At 45.6% G+C, this 17,403-nt stretch overlaps 2 protein-coding genes across 4 annotated transcripts in view; both read right to left on the bottom strand.

Annotated features, from left to right (window-relative positions):
- Window positions 1–17,403, bottom strand: part of CEMIP (cell migration inducing hyaluronidase 1) — a 167,372-nt gene that overhangs the window by 99,695 nt on the left and 50,274 nt on the right. The gene's annotated exons all lie outside the window — the stretch shown is intronic.
- The window catches only part of LOC308573758 (cell surface hyaluronidase CEMIP2-like), a 100,213-nt gene that overhangs the window by 10,732 nt on the left and 72,078 nt on the right, over window positions 1–17,403 (bottom strand). For 2 of the 3 annotated variants that reach the window (XM_081171014.1, XM_081171015.1), the window contains 4 exons: window positions 12,023–12,205; window positions 7,096–7,318; window positions 2,123–2,224; window positions 1,001–1,161 (listed from right to left, as the gene is read on the bottom strand). In XM_081171014.1, coding sequence (XP_081027140.1) covers window positions 1,001–1,161; window positions 2,123–2,224; window positions 7,096–7,318; window positions 12,023–12,205 — 669 coding nt within the window. Of the gene's footprint in view, window positions 1–1,000; window positions 1,162–2,122; window positions 2,225–7,095; window positions 7,319–12,022; window positions 12,206–17,403 lie in introns of those variants that run through there. The other variant, XM_081171016.1, reaches the window with a different exon arrangement.

A 17,403-nucleotide genomic window follows, 5' to 3' on the forward strand; every position in this document is an offset into this window, starting at 1 on the left:
TCTAGTTGGATTTAAAACCCTCATCAGCGTTGCTACAGAATGCATGTCAAGGGCAAATTGCACTATAATAAGTGCTTCCAAACTCTCATGACTGCAAGTTATACACTGAGATGTGATAGCTGCAGATGAGTCAGGTCTGCGGCCGTGAACTGCCTTGGAACGTCCTGGACGAGAAATCTGTTTTCAGGTTATTTGACCTGCTTTTGCCTGCAGCCAGGGTTTTTGTGTGTGTGTGTCTATAAACCTCTGTTGTTCCATGTTTATGTGGCGACGCAGAAGAAACCACAAGGAATGTGGAACAGATGCAGAAAGGGAGAGGATTCTGCTCCACTTCTTAAAACACAACCAAGTTGCAAAAAGACTCTGCAGGGCAGACGGACAGGGCAAGTCCAGTCTGCAACTTGTGTTAAAAAAGGGGAGAAAGCTGGGGGGGAGAGAGAGAAAAGGGGGTTGGGGGAAATCTCATACCAAGTTTTATTGGAAAATCTAGCAGCACAGCACCTCTGATTCTAATCTGTCCAAAAAAGAGAGAGAGAGGGAGAAAAGGAGAACCTGGAAGAAATAAATAGGACAAGATTCAGAAATGGAAGAGAGAGAGAGAGAGAGAGAGAGAGAGAGAGAGAGAGAGAGAGAGAGAGAGAGAGAGAGAGAGAGAGAATTATTGGCTGCTAGGAAATTATAGACTTGGGCACTTGGTGAAAGTTACAGAATCGAGAATGCTTAATAAGACGACAAAAAACCATTCTTATCTATCATTTGGTGGAAAAGCAGCCATTAACCTCACAGTGGCTGCCAGCTCCTATGTCGCTGCCAGCTTTCCAGTGCTACATTTCCACCCGCCGTGACCTAGGAGGCAGCCTTTTGAGACACACATAGTTTGAAGTTTTCATTAGCTTCCGTCAGATTCTTCCAGGCATACATTTCAAGTTGCAAAAAAGTAGGTCATTTCCCTCCTGCCAACCCCCACCCCCATGCAGCAAACTCTTGCTCCATCACCCACCTCTCGTTTATAGCTGTTTCAACATAATTGGTTACGGTGCTGGCAGCCTTTGAAGCGGCGGCTGCATCAACATGCTGCCGGCTCACAACTGCGCCCGAGCATGCGTCTAGAACCAGGAAAAGTATCCCCTGGCCATGGAACAAGAAAAGGTCATCGTTGACCTGCAAGACAGAAAAGGGAAGAGTTAGCTGCAGGCAGTCTGTATGCAAATATCAAAGGGTCCTATGTGGCAGTTTCCAGTCTACAGTTGGAACTTAACTAAACTAAGCTCTTGTCAAATGCAAGGAACAGTCTGGGAAATTTGTGTGTTGCAATGGTACCTCAGTTTAAGAACAGTATGGTTTAAGAACTATTCGGTTTACAAACTCCGCAAAACTGGAAATAGTGTCCCGGTTTGAGAGCTTTACCTCGGTCTAAGAACGGAATCCGAACGGTGGAAGGGCACTGGTGGCGGGAGGTCTCATTAGGGAAAGAGCACCTTGGTTTAAGAACAGACTTCTGGAACGGATTAAGTTCATAAACCGAGGTACCACTGTATTTCACTTTATCCCACCCTTTTCGCAAAGGGATGAGGGCATCCTAGAACAAGGACTGAGAACTCCTCTAGAAGTCGCTGGACTACAACTCCCATCATCCCCAACCACTGGTGATGGGTGTGTGTGCACTGAGTCCATCATCATTTGCAAGGCCACAGGTGGTCCATCTCTGGTGCACATCAGACCCCACCCATTTATCCTTCCAGCCATCTTGGTGAGGGTGGGGTTATATCATCCAAAGCTAGTTTGAAGTCCATATCGTGATATCGGTTTCATAATTTTTGACCTGGCAATGTATCGCGAAGCGTGTGTGCGATGCAAAAATCACAACAGAATAAAAAAATTCCTTCCGGTAGCACCTTAGAGACCAACTAAGTTTGTTATTGGTATGAGCTTTTGTGTGCATGCACACTTCTTCAGATACACTTCTTTGTATCTGAAGAAGTGTGCATGCACACGAAAGCTAGGCAGAGAGATAACAACTGCTCACTTTTTCCAGGCCTGAATATAACCCTCTAAACGACTATAACCCTCTGCCTCTCACTGTAATGCATTTGGTAAAGCTGCCGTACCTATTTGCACATACCTTAATAAAAGCCGCCTTTGAGTAGTTCTCCAGGTTTGCTCTTCTGACAGACTGGATTTGGATCCGAAGGTATCTAACTGAAGGTGTACTAGTAACAGCAACCTGCAATTATAAAGGAAGAATTGCCACCTCAGATTAAACACACAACATTCATTGCCTTGGGATGTTACAGTGTGAAACCCTGCAAGCTCCCATATGTTGTCGGGCAAGGACCCCCATTAAAGGTAAAGGTAAAGGTACCCCTGCCCGTACGGGCCAGTCGTGTCCGACTCTGGGGTTGCGCGCCCATCTCGCTTAAGAGGCCGGGGCCAGCGCTGTCCAAAGACACTTCCGGGTCACGTGGCCAGCGTGACAAGCTGCATCTGGCGAGCCAGCGCAGCACACGGAAACGCTGTTTACCTTCCCGCTAGTAAGCGGTCCCTATTTATCTACTTGCACCCGGGGGTGCTTTCGAACTGCTAGGTTGGCAGGCGCTGGGACCGAGCAAGGGGAGTGCACCCCGCCACGGGGATTAGAACCGCCGACCTGATAATCGGCAAGTCCTAGGCGCTGAGGTTTTACCCACAGCGCCACCCGCGTCCCTAGGACCCCCATTACACCACCCCCGAACCATTGGGCTACGCTGGTTGGGGTTGGCAGGAGTCATCAGCAAAGACTGAGATAAATCAACACCGCTGAAAGCTACCTTGAGCCTGAGAGACAGACAAATTTCAGGGAGAGTAACTCCCTCAACGGCCAACAGCTGGAAACAAATTGTTTTATTTTTGAATGAAAGTACTTATGCGCTGTTCCTCTTGTAAAATATCAAGGCGGTGTGCGGTAATATAAAAACCATTTAAAGCAGTGGAGAACTGTGAATGGCTACTCTAGAAAAGGCTGAACATAGGCCTAGCTGCAAAAAATAAAATAAAATACTTCCAAGTGTGCACATGACTTGACCCAAAGAATTCTCCCTCACAGAGCTACAATGCCCATCACCCTTAAACTACAGCTCTCAGAATTCTTGGGAGCGGGATATGGTGTTCTTTAAATGTGCTTTCAGTGTGGTTTACATGAATGGTGAGTACTCAGCTCAAGATACAGCCCTTGGAGGTAAACCTGCAGCAAAATGGCACACAGTGGAGGACAGTCATACCTCGGGTTACAGACACTTCAAATTGCGTTTTTTCGGGTTACGGACCTGCCGAAACCCAGAAGTACCAGAACAGGTTATTTCCAGGTTTCACCAGTCGCACATGTGCAGAAGCGCTAAATCATGCGTTGCGCATGCGCAGAAGCGCCAAATTGCAACCTGTGCATGCGCAAACACACCGCTGCTGGTTGTGAACGTGCATCCTGCACGGATCACGTTCGCAACCTTAGCATCCACCATATTCCTGTTCAGGGGTCCAGACAATCATGGACTTTCCCAAGATACTCCATCCTATTCTCTCCCCCTTGTTTTGTATCTGCTGCGCCCCCCTCAACCGTCAATGCCATTGAGCACACTCAGTCCTCTTTACCCCTATTTGAGGGTTCTCCCTCCTCAGCTTTTTATCTTTTTGTGCTTCTGCAAATCCTTTGGGGCTCCCCCGAAGCCTCTGGATACCTCCCCCTCCTGTATGCCATTTTGGCTACAAGAGGATTCGCGCCGAGAGAAAATGCATTTGCTATTAGTACATGGGATGGAATGCCTGTGGTCAGGGTGACGACCTCATTCAGAGTTGCTGGGAGACTTCAAGAGAAAACAGCTCGGTTCAAAAGGTTGGCAGACCACATGCAACAGCCTGCAGGGGTGTGTGTATAACAGAACAGCCCCACCCACCCCCAAAATGCTTGCAACCAAGCAAAGGATCACATAGAGGCGCTGGTTTTATGAACTGGTTGCCTCTGCACAATAGTTATACCGCACGTATGACAGTATCTGCATTTATACTCTGGCACATATGGAGGAACCAAGTTTACAGACTCCTGTACAGACTGGAAAATTTGTCAGCACGCTCTAGGGACTCATTCCAGGATATGCACGGGATCCACAGTGTGTCGGGGGCAGGCCAATACGGGCATTGGTTGTGGCTCCCTCATGCAACTCCCCCTCCACCAATATCTGCATAGGAGGCACAACACTAGGCCTTTCAAATGACCCAACGTAGCAATTATATTCCTAAAAATGAAGTCAGAGGGTACATCCTTCTGCAGATGGTTTAAGAGTAGCAATTTTGTGCAACTGTAATTTGGGACACTCATGGCAGCCGCAGAGCACACTGTTTCCCTGTAGGGCAGGGGTGGGCGCCGTTTTTCTCTCACGGGCGGCATTCCTTCAAGGGTGATCCGTCAGGGGTTGAATGCCAACCACAGACAGGGCTGAGCCCAGTAGTGGGTGAGCCCACCTTCTCTCTCTCTGGCTGCATACACAACTATACCATTAGAGCACACTGGAAGCACATTCTCTCCCTCAAAGAATTCTGGGTACTGTTATTTGCCCCACAGAGAGGGGTTACAATTCCCAGCCAGTGGCGGAGCTTCATGCTCCAGAACCAGGGGTCAGAGGGCAGGCGAGGGCGGGTCTGGCGCGCATCCTGGGGGCATGGTGCGCCACCTGCGGGGGTGTGGCACCCAGTACGGGTGGGGGGCAGCAGTGACGCCACCCCACAGGGGTTGCGCTGCCGGGGGCGGCACACTCCCCCCACACTCCTCTTCCTCCGCCAGTGTTCCCAGCAACCCTTAAACTACAGTGCCCAGAATTCTTTGAGGAAAGGATGTTCTTTCAAGGCATAGTGTGTACACAGACAAAGCCTGCTGTTTCTTTTTCTGCCTCAAGCCCCTTTCCACCCCACCCAGAGGTCTGAACTGATCACTTGCAGAGAGCTTTTTGAAATCAGGCCGAGGGTCACGGGGTACACAAAGGAGACCACTGGATCAACACCCCATCACACCATGTCTCTAGCTAATAGGGCTTACGGAAAAGGCCTCAGCACAAGACGAGGAAGGGGAAAACCAAAGACCAGTTTGATTCTGGATAATCTTCAGTCTGCCTTTCAAGCAACGAACTCTGAGATGCGGGACAGGGGAGAAAATGACAAAAGCAGAAAGGCTAAGAAATATCTCTGATGATTGTAGCAAGCTAAGGATGAGTACAAGAATGATATTCTGTAATTACCACCTTGGGTTGTTTTCACAAGTGTAAGGTGCAGGGAGGAGAGAACAATCTTTTAACAATTTGTCAACTCTGAGTGATAACTGTAAATACAATTACTTGCAGGATTGCCTGACCCTCTTATGTGCTCACTTCACTTCTTTGATATGTGGAGCTGGCACTCTTACAGGTGCCATATATTACTTGTCCTGCACTTGTAAGAAATTAATTTTTTTTAAAGGGTGGCAGCATCTACACTTTGGAACCCCCTTCCTATTGACACCGGGAAGACATCTTCATTATGCATGTTCAAAACCTGCTTAAAATAATTTTGTTCAGGCAAGCCTATCCACATAGATGTTGAAGTGATTTAATCTTCCTTTTTTACAGTTAATTTTTATTATTGTAAAATGTTTTTAACTGACAGTTCCAATTATTTCTTGTAAATTTAGTTCAATAAATAAAAGGTTCTAGGAATAACAGGAGCTTGCTCGGATTAGCATGAGGAGATTAGCTGTACTGCATTATTGAATCAGAAGAACTGTTAATTGCCTGGGACTCAAGTTTCCAAAGGAATTTTAATTACATTTGCTAAGAGCTTGCAAGCAAGGTATTTTCCACAGATTATATATTTAGGATGCATTTGCAATTCTTCTGTATAAAATACAATTCTCATGGGCTGTTGTCTGGCTACAACAAAGGGAAATTACCCATGTACAATAGAGAAAGGAAAGTATAGTTTGCACAACTATTCTAGAAATTATTTTAAAAAAACACCTTTCAGTAATATTCAGGATGAAATTACAGGGATTGGAGCCCAGGAGAGTGGCATCGGACAACATATCCCTGCACTTCGCAGTTGGGGTACTGCTAAGGGTGACACATGCCCCAAAAGTGTCCTTGGTACGTACTAGATGCCAGGTTTTTAGTGTTGCACCTCTAACCCTCTGGAATCAGTTACCAACTAAAATTAGACAAGCACCTCGTATTTTGACATTTAGGCTGCTATTGAAGACGTTTGCTTAAGAAGGCTGCTACTGAAAAAACAAACAAAAGTTCAACAATTGTAGAAATGGGTTTATGGCTTTTTCTTTACTGATTCAGTCCTCTTTTGCATCTTATCTTATTTTACTTCAAACCGCTTCAGTAGCCTTTGGTTACTGTCTGCTCAGTTCAAGTGCTGCTAAGTGTCAAAGGAAAACTTACCCTCCCCTCCCTTTTACTGGTTTTGCATCTTGAACCAGGACTTGGGATTGTTCATCCCTTACTATGGAAGACTGTTCTCTAAAGTAGGACACAGGGTCTCCTATACAGTGGTACCTCTGGTTGCGAACGGGATCCGTTCCGGAGGCCCGTTCGCAACATGTAAAGAGCGCAACCCGCAGCGGCATGTCTGCACATGCGCGGGTTGCGATTCGCCACTTCTATGCATGCACGTGACATCATTTTGTGCTTCTGTGCGTGCGTGAGCGACGAAACGAAGAAGCGGCAAATCGCAACCCGCACGTGTGCAGACATGCCGCTGTGGGTTGCACTCTTCATGTTGCGAACGGGCTTCCGGAACGGATCCCGTTCGCAACCGGAGGTACCACTGTATAGGGGACCCTGTGTCCTACAGAAGCGGCGAAACCTTTCCGGTATTTCCGGGTTGCCGCAGGACGTGACCTGAAGTAACATGAGGTATGACTGTACTAGACTGCTATACTGAGGCCCCAGCTTAAGAACCAGGCATTTTGGTCAGAATGGGCCTCAATGTGAGGGAGGGACAATGGGAGCAAGGGACCTCTCCCCAAGAGTTCCCATAGAACACCTATCCTTGTCCCAATTCACCCAATGAAAGAAGAACTCTATACTGTACCCAAGGAGCCCCGCATTGACTGCAAGGCACAGCCTGGTGCTGAATTCTTGCGGGCTGTGAAGCTTTCCTTCTGATATCTTTTTCCAAAAAGGGATTAGGAGCACAACTCCAGGGACGTTCCGCGGGCATCGAGGCTGTTATCTTAAGGCGTTCGCAGCCGCGTTGAGAGCAGTAGCTGTGGCCCTTCCGAATTTCATGTGCTTGAAGTTGGACAAAGAGATACCTATTAATATGAAGAGCATGACAAATTGAGCCACAGTTGCTAGTCAAGTTCACACATCACACCAAACCATAGTTTAAAGCAAAGCTACGGTTTAGTGTGAATGAGCAGCAGTGTGCTGTTGCATGCAACTCAGAGAGTTCCTGCAGCACTCCTCCTCCACTCCTGTGGCTGACTCAGTGTAGACAAAACAAACCTGAATCTGGTTTGCTGCATCATCTTAAACCTAGGCTTCACCCTTAGTGAGCTAATGGTAGAAGCAAAATTAAAACCCAGAGACTTTCCAGTTTGAAACTCCTTCTCTTAGCGATACATAGGAGGAAGCTTCCTTCCCTATAGACCAGCCTAGGGATTAAGATCAGCAGTAAATTCAGGTTGGAGGGCAGAGCACACAGTAGTTTATGCCAGGGCCTTCTTGGTGATGGCTCCAAAAATGTGGCACTCCTTCCTCATAGAGAGACACCTGGCACCACCTCTTTTCAGCTCCTGCTGGCTGCTGAAGATGCACCTCTTTATCTCAACCCTTAAAAATCGAAGAATTGATTTCAGTGTCCTTACTGTAAAGTGTTGTATGGGCAACTGATTTGGGGATTATGATTGGGGTTTGCATTTTGTTTTTATGTGCTATAACCTGCCATGAGACCTTTTGGTGAAGGATGAGTAAGATAATAATGATAATTTAATACTCTTTTAAAAAAATATCAATTATTGATTTAAAGCAATTAATAGTGTTATCGATTATTATCATGCATTAAGATGTACCTGAAAAAAGTGAAAGGAAGATTCACTCTCAACATAAGCTACAAAAAAAAATCTCACCTGGTTCTGTTAACCTTAAAAAAACAACCAGCCGCAATTTGCTGCTACTTAGTAAACTTGCTGAACCCTGGGATTCCATTCAGATCACAGCCAAAATAAATAAAAATAATAATCAAATCCATGTGCTGAGCTCTTAAGGACAACAGATGACACGTCCTCATAAATAACTGCAAGTAGTAAAATCCACACGCTGGTAAACAACAAGTTTACATAATTTGGGATAACGCGACATACAGTTCTACAAGGAAGGACTAGGCAAAAACAAGCCTTTCTCAATTCTCATTGCGAAAGTTGCAGGTACAAGAGAGTCCTTTCTGATCTGGGACATGCAATGCACTCCAAGCCTTGATGGGTCAATGGTGTTGTGTCTAAACATAGAACTCAAGGTTCTATTTTTAACTCGGCATTCATAAATCGAACGCAGCCTCCGAGGTCAGAGTGAAGCAATGCAGATGCAGAAAATACATTTTTGAACACGGTGTACATTTGCCCTTTAAAAAAAAAAACCCAAACCCTACTTCAGCAGATGATTCTATTGTCTCCCCTCCAGTCACAGTGGGCTTAAAAATAAAAATTTAACTACAAGCATGTGGTTTACACTGTGGACAAAACATATGTAGCTGTTACTATTATTAGTAAGCGTCTTTATTATTGATACCAGAGAAGCACCAAAAGTTCATAGCTGAGCTTGGGGACACATAAATAAACACATGTGCAGCACATAGGCCATGATAGCACTGGGGCCGTACGGAAAGCACAGTAACTCTGTGGTACATCACATGCTATGCATACAAGTTCAGTCCCCAGCATCTCCAGATAGGCACGGAAGAAATCCATGTTTGGCAGCCTAGGTGTGGACAGTACTGAGGCAGGCAGACCAATGGTCTGAGTTGGCATAAGCCACTTTAGTGTGTCCTATGCTAGCCCAGAGCTAATACATGCTTATTAGCAGAGTAACTACTAATCCAGGGGCCAGCAAACCTTTTCAGAAGGGGCCAGTCCACTGTCCCCCAGACCTTGTGGGGGGCTGGACTATATTTTGAAAGAAAGAAAAAAAGAACGAATTCCTATGCCCCACAAATAACCCAGAGATGCATTTTAAATAAAAGGACACATTCTACTCATGTAAAAACATGCTGATTCCCGGACCGTCCGCGGGCCGGATTGAGAAGGCGATTGGGCCGGATCCAGCCCCCGTGCCTTAGTTTGCCTACCCATGTACTAATCCTTATTGCTTGCACCATTACTAAGACAGTTTTAATACATATTAAAACCGTGATCTTCTGCTACATTTTAGCATGGACAAGAATGAGCTCCCAGCCTACACAAAATAGGAGCATGCACGGCTTTTAATGTCTTGAGTCACCAGGGAAGTCAAGTGAGACCCTACTGAATGCTGGGGGAATGCTAAGGAAACTTCCCTCCAAAACAAGAAGTCCCCAGTTCAAATTTCATCTCTGCCATGAACTCAGTAATAGATTTAGGTAAGCCCTCTTTGCTTCAATTCCATCCCCAAACTCTGCAATAGGGAAAATAATATTACTGTTTTACCTTACGCAGTAGCTGTAAGGGTTGCAACTAGACTATGCATGCGAAAGACTCTAAACACTTTGATGGACTATACAAATGCTCAATATTATCATTATCACCCTAATTCTGTCCAATGGCACGTGTGTGCACACACACACTAAACATGGACTTGTTATACTCTGAATGCATCCGCTGAAATGAACAGGAGCTAAATTAGTCACATCCATTAATGTCAGTGGGTCATCTCAAGAGCATGACAAATATCAGATACAACCCAAAGCATACAAAACAGCAAAAAGAGATACTTAATTCATTGTTATGCTAAAATATATTCAGCATACCGAAAGCAGGGGGACTATTAAAGGCTAAGTAAAGAGTAGATGCGGGTGGCGCTGTGGTCTAAATCACAGAGCCTAGGGCTTGCCGATCATAAGGTCAGCGGTTTGAATCCCTGCGACGGAGTGTGCTCCCATTGCTCAGTCCCTGCTCCTGCCAACCTAGCAGTTCAAAAGCACATCAAAGTGCAAGTAGATAAATAGGTACCACTGAGGCACGAAGGTAAAACGGCGTTTCTGTGAGCTGCTCTGGTTCACCAGAAGCGGCTTAGTCATGCTGGCCACATGACCTGGAAAGCTGTCTGCAGACAAACGCTGGCTCCCTCGGCTAGTAAAGCGAGATGAGCGCCACAACCCCAGAGTCGTCTGCAACTGGACTTAATAGTCAGGGGTGCCTTTACCTTTAAAGAGTAGAAAATGTAGTGGTCCGGGTTCAAATGTTTGTAATAAACTTTAGATGGAAAAATGGACAGGAGACCATTTTTCCATCTAAAGTTTATTGCAAACGTTTGAACCCAGATTAGGCATCTCACATCACATTCAATATACTCAAAGTGGTGATGGTCACCAGCTTAAATAAATAAATGGCATTCAAAGCTAGTAAGACAAAAGAACATAGCTAGACTACTGAGCCATCCAAATCAGTATTGTCTACACTGACTGGCAGCTCTCCAGGGTTTCAGACCTACCTGGGGATACTGCAGGGACTAAGCCTGAGACCTTCTGTCTTCCAGGAAACTGCTCTACCAATGAACTACAGCCCTTCTGGTCATATTCATGGAGGAAAAGGCTGTTAATGGAAGCTCCACCTTCAGATGAAGTGCATCTCTGAATATCAGATGCTGGGGAACAGGAGCAGGAAAAGGCAAGCCGCCTTCATGTTTCGCTGGTGGGCTTCCTACAGGTGACTGGTTGGCCAATGTGGAAAGAAGGATGCTGAACGAGACAGAGCTTTCTGTTGTCTATGCTTTTGCCTCTTTGAAACTTTATCGGGCACACAAGAAAATAGGTGCCATTCATTTCTATGGGGTGGAAGTAAAGTATTCCACTCTGAAGAATGACCTTCTTCTAAACAGCCACATCTCCAAATGCAGCTTCTGGGATGGGGAGAAGAAAATGCAACCCTAAGGCTCCCTACAAAACAGAGACATCATGTCTATATTTAGGAGAAGGGGTAGCAAGGGAGATTTGGAATGGAATAGCAGGCACATTACAAATCTGTCGATTGCTCTGGGCTTCCAGTGCACAGAGGGGATTTCTCTGCTATAGATTCTCCATCAATGCAAATGGAGAAGACCGCCCATGCTGGAATTCCTGACACACAGGCCCCTGAAAGTGATGCTGGGGAATAGGGCACACAAGTTTGCCTGTGAACTATGGCCCATTGGCGGTAGAGATTGACCTGATACATCTGTGCTCTTTAGGGAAGGGCGATGGCTCAGGGGTGGAACTTGTGCTGTGTATGCAAAAGGTTCCCTGGCAACTCCAGGTAGGACTGACAGAGCTATCTGAAGGAGCGTCTCCACCCCCATCGTTCTACCCGGACAACTGAGGTCCAGCACCGAGGGCCTTCTGGCGGCTCCCTCACTGCGAGAAGCCAAGTTACAGGGAACCAGGCAGAGGGCCTTCTCGGTAGTGGCACCCGCCCTGTGGAACGCCCTCCCATCAGATGTCAAAGAGAACAACAACTACCAGACTTTTAGAAGACATCTGAAGGCAGCCCTGTTTAGGGAAGCTTTTAATGTTTGATGGATTACAGTATTTTAATATTTTTCTGGAAGCCGCCCCAAAGTGGCTGGGGAAGCCCAGCCAGATGGGTGGGGTATAAATAATAAATTATTACTATTATTATATCTGAAACCATGGAGAGGACCAACAGGCTGACTCAGTATAAGGCAGCTTATGTTCTTTTCTTTATGTTTTCTCAGATGACAGGGATTAGGTGCATGCAATACAGGTCTTGGCAACTCACTGGCAGCACTAACGGCAAAGGAAAAGGTGCCAGGTAGACAGGATCACTCACCCTGATGTGTTGTCGAAATAAAAGAGCCGTTCATCGGTCCCATTCAGCACACTATGGTGGGATGAGGCTGCCTGGTAGCGCATTACGCTGTGCGCTCTCCCTGTCTGCCGCTGGTAAATGTCCCCCACAACAGTGAACGCTGTTCCCTTTGGGTAACACAAAGCAACGTGGAGCCAGTCTCCCCTGATGGCAAAAGAAAAGAAGGTTAAACATGTACACTAGAGAAAACTTTTCTCATTTTTCAAGAAACTGGCTTCAAGCTGAGAGATCTATCTTCAAGGGGGGTTGGGGTGGACCATGAATGTGCCTTGCAATCCCCAACCCAGCCCTTTCTCTCGCACGCCATGAAAGATTCACATCTGCTGCTGGTTATTATTACTGGACTGGCAGAACATCCAGGGAAGCTGAAAGGAAAAGGCTCCTTTGGTTCTTCAGGCGCCTGGATTAGGCCTCAGACAGTTGCCTCAGGACTGCTTTGCAATGACTGGCGTCTCATAAATTGTGACGAGCAAATAGATTTGTTATGAGAACTGAGCGTCTGGGAGCAGCAGGGAAGAGGCCTTAGCTCAGGGGTAGATCATCTGCTTTGAATACAGGTAGAGCTGGGAGAGGAGCCTGTCTTGAAACCCTGAAGAAATGCTGGGCATCAGGGTAGACAATACTGAGCTGAAGTCTGACGCAGTAGAAGGCAGCTTCCTATGTTCCTAAGCCTCCAATGGATACCATATTTTTCGCTCTATAAGATGCACCAGACCACAAGACGCACCTAGTTTTTGGAGGAGGAAAACAAGAAAAAAAATATTCTGAATCTCAGAAGCCAGAATAGCAAGAGGGATCGCTGCGCGGTGAAAGCAGCAATCCCTCTTACTGTTCTGGCTTCTGGGATAGCTGCGCAGCCTGCATTCGCTCCATAAGACGCACACACATTTCCCCTTACTTTTTAGGAGGGAAAAAGTGAGTCTTATAGAGCAAAAAATACGGTATTTCCTCCACCTACCATGAAAGAAGGTGGCAGATGGGAGGGTCCCCCATGTTGTTAACAATAATGTGGTGAATTCAGTTTAGTGGGCCTGTGAAACTTCCTATCAACTATTAGACAGGTATCCTCCTTGCTGAAGTTCAGGTACATGGCTAATTTCTTGTACAAGCAGGCATTTTTTTCCTGGGGCTTTTTTTTATGCACACAGACATCGTTTTGGAGAATTCACCAGGCGTGGTGTCATCCATAAAATATTGTGCCATAAGCCTTTTTGCTCTTCTTAGGACCATCTGAAAGCTCTGTGGTTTAAGTAAAAGGCACATGATTTGGATAAAAGCTCACAAAACACTGGAACAAAATGTACGATGGTGAATTTGTCATGGCACTCTTCACGGTTAGCGTTCAAATAGGCCTCAGTTCAATTCACCACGAAGCTACAAGTGGTTTCAAACGTCACCTTCCTCATTCATATATAAACTCCTGTCTCCCAAAATGGCAGCCATCTTTCTGATGACAGCCATACAAGGAGAGACAGAGAAGATCAACCTTGAGGCCCTACACTCCTGTTCATCCTCTCTGTATTAGTTTCAGCATCACCATGGCTACACGGGCAAGCAAGGTGTAAACCCTATATTAGGCCAGGGCCAACAACCAAGCTATTAAAGGAAACAGCTCTGAGAAAAGTCAAAACAGTGAAACCTTCCCAACAAATGTCTTCCTGGAATTCATGCAACCTGAAGAAGTCTTGCCAGAAAGAACATGTTATGGCCTGGTCACAATATTTTTTTAAAAAAACACAAACCAAGATCACTTGGGTAGTTTCTTGACCCATATTCCATTTTCAAAAACTGTGACTCACTGATGCTATGTGTGCATTCTGGTTTACAGAGACAGAGAGGGAAGTGTCACACTGTTGTTTTGCCTTAATGATACATTCTTCTCCCAAAATTTGTATGTTTCACCAATTGTCTCTTTGGCGAATCTGTATTTTTCGGTATATGGTCCTATTTTGGTGCTCCTATTTCAACTTTGGGGGAAATGTTTTTAAAGCGTTGTGAGTGGCTGGGTTTAGACCGACAGCTTGCTGTAATGGCAGCCCTGAATTGCAGATGTACGTGTGTGTACATCCCTGTTCACATTTAGGCAATCCAATAAGGCTCACATGTGCATTGCAATATATAAATGCTTATTCAAGTGCCCCTTAGTGGGGGGCACTACCATCCCCTGGACTTAGTGTCCCTATTCTGGGGCATTATTGGAAAACAAAATGGCCACCCAGCATGGAAAGTCCAGGGCAAGTGTCTTACATCTGCCTTGCTGAAGTGAGGCTTAAGGTTTTAGTTATTTATTCAATTTATTAGTTGCTTGCTACATGAAGGCTTCAAATACATCATACGTTTAAATCACATTCCAAAAAAAATAATACTGGGAACTGTAGTTTGTTAAAGGTACTGGGAAATGAAGCTCTGAGTAGGGTAAAGTACAGTTCTGATTGTTAACAACAACAACAACAACGTGGAGAAGGGGGTGCTTTAAATGTATGTTGTGTACACAGTCAAGAGTCTCTAAATGACTTACAAAATGTGGGACTTTTTTAAGCATAACATAAAATTGGTGGGAATTGTTGTTATCAGTGGCAGAATAAGAACACAGGAAAAGCCTGTTTGATCAGGCCAACAGCCCATCCAGCCCAACCTTCTGTTTTCACAATGGCCACCCAGATGCTTGTGGAAAATAATAATAAACCCTTTATTGTCACTACACCACCTGTGTGCAGTGAAATTAAATGAGTCCCGTCCCCCCCATACACTCAGTCTTCTTCTTGCTCTGTGTGCTTGTCGGAAGTCAATTGCACCACTATTTTTTTCCATTCAGCAGCCCAACAGCCCATGGATAAAAACTGTTCTTTAACTTGTTGGTGCGGCTGACTATACTTCTGTATCTCCTGCCCAAAGGTAGGAGAATAAAGAGGTGCTGGCCATGGTGTGAGTCGTCCCTAAGAATGTTCCTCGCTCTCCTGAGGCAGCAGTCTCCCACAATGTCATCTAGCGAACTCCAGGGACGGCGCATGATATCATGGGCTGTATTCACCACTACCTTCCTGTCCGTGGCTGTCAAACCAGCGTACCACACTGTAATACAGTATGAAAGGAAACTTTCCATTGTGGCCCGGTAGAAGGAGATCATCATTATTTGTTTGACATTCTTCTTTCGCAAGACCCTGAGGAAATGGAGTCTCTGTTGGGCCTTCCTAACCACCTGGGTTGTATTGATTTTCCAAGTGAGGTCTTCACTAAGGTAAACTCCCAGGAATTTAAAGGAAGAGACTCTCTCCACACAGCCCCCCCCCCCGATATACAACAGGGCTAGTTCCCCTCTCTTCCTCCAAAAGTCCAACACCATCTCCTTTGTCTTGCTGATATTTAGGTGCAAGTTGTTCTCTAGGCACCATGTGGAGACTTTTTGAACTTCCTCCCTATACACTGATCCATCTCCATCTGTAATTAGACCCATTATGATGGTATCATCTGCAAACTTAATAATTGCAGTGGATGGATCAGATGAAAAACTGAAAGCAGGACCCAAGCATAATTGCGCTGTCCCCACCTGCGATTTCCAGCAGCTAGCATTCAGAAGCATTACTGGCCCTGGCCATGGAGGCGAGATACAGTGCAGGAACCATCAGATCACTGGGGGAAAAATACACCAGACAGGCACAGAATCAGCACACAGCATCTGTGGGCAACTGTTGTGGTGCCAGCATTGTCCAGCCCGGAGGCCTTCTGTATTAGATCAGCGCTTCTCCACTTTTAATTATCCACAGTGCTCCCAATGTACGTAGCACTGCTTCAAGGCACCGTGGAACATCTAAACAGTTTCAAGTTGCCTAGCACCTGCTGCAATATTGCTGCTGTCCACCAACCCTGCCCAACTACATTCAGAGCTACCAGGAGCAGAGAGTGCTTTGCTGAGGGCTTCCTGAAACCTACAGCTGGCCTTGTCACCATCTCTGTCTCTGCGTACTAGATGAAATATTGCTGCATCTAATGGAAAATATGCTCTCTTTTGCAAGCCTCCCTTGAATTAATTTTTGTTAAAAACAGCAACACCACAGCAAGAAAAGCAGCAAATCTTAGTAAGAGGCTGCCGGAATTCAAATAAACAAAGGGAGGGGGGCATGATTTGCTCAACATGTAGCACAAAGTCGTCTTACCTCTACCCTATACTTTCTTTGCCAAAATATCCATTATTGTGGGGTCATTCTCTGTGCATATTTGGGCTTCTTCTTCTTCCTTTCTTTTTTGTACACCACCACTTACTATTTCTAAAATTGGTCATGAAAAACAGTCTCTTGAAAGCAAACTGGATTTTCAAACTCACTCCCCCCTCTTCTGTCCCCATCAAAATCAAACCCCCTGCCCCCGGTCAGTTGACTCACTTTGGCCAAACAGCTTGTAATAATTGCAATGGGAACTGTGTCCACAGATTCTTCACTCAGCTGTTGTTATACCCCACTCTTCCACGTTCTGTACAGATTCTATTTTTATTTAACACTTCTCCTTCAGATGGCAACATCCAAAATGTTGTAATGCTGCAAAGCTACTGCCAAATTCCCTGAACTTGAGAACGTTACGGTAGTCCTAGCTTCAGGAACTCAGTGAGCTTAAGATAACGCAACTTAGGAAAAAAGCCTTTCTTATAACAACAAGGGAATGGAATGGAATGGAATGGAGTCATTCTCCAAAAGAAAGAAAAGAACAGAGCAGTTGCGTCTGCAAATTTCTCCATTTGCAGTAAATTCACAACCGAAATGGCTTTTTAAAAAATGAACCAATACCTAGAGGGCACTGTTTGATGTAAGCTGCAATGGACAACAGAAGGTCTATGAATCTGATTTTGGTTTCCAAAGCCCAGAACAACTTGTCCTTAATTCTTTCTCCCTTGTAAAATATGATAGATCTGTTGACCTACTATGCAGGATGATGGAAAACCCAGGAATCAAACAAATCACGAAGCCCTGACTGGTGCTTCCCCTGCTGCTAATGCAACCTAAATTCATGTTTCATACTCTTTGTGTTTCCAAACTCATATTCGTTTGCCTCCATTTGTTTGAAAACAGAGGTGGCCAGTAGATCAGGACTGGGAGTTGTTAGGGGACCCCTAGTCACAGAGTTACAATTCGCAGAGTGGTTTAACAATCCATCCCTATTCTCAAGGAACTTGGGAATTGCAGCTACCTCTGTACAGGGGGTGGCGCTGTGGGTTAAACCACAGAGCCTAGGACTTGCCGATCAGAAGGTCGGCGGTTTGAATCCCCGCGACTGGGTGAGCTCCCATTGCTCGGTCCCTGCTCCTGCGTTCCTGTGTTCCCTGTGTTCGAAAGCACATCAAAGTGCAAGTA

This window comes from Podarcis bocagei (genome assembly GCF_964188305.1).
Source record: "Podarcis bocagei genome assembly, chromosome: 14".
Taxonomy (NCBI): domain Eukaryota; kingdom Metazoa; phylum Chordata; class Lepidosauria; order Squamata; family Lacertidae; genus Podarcis; species Podarcis bocagei.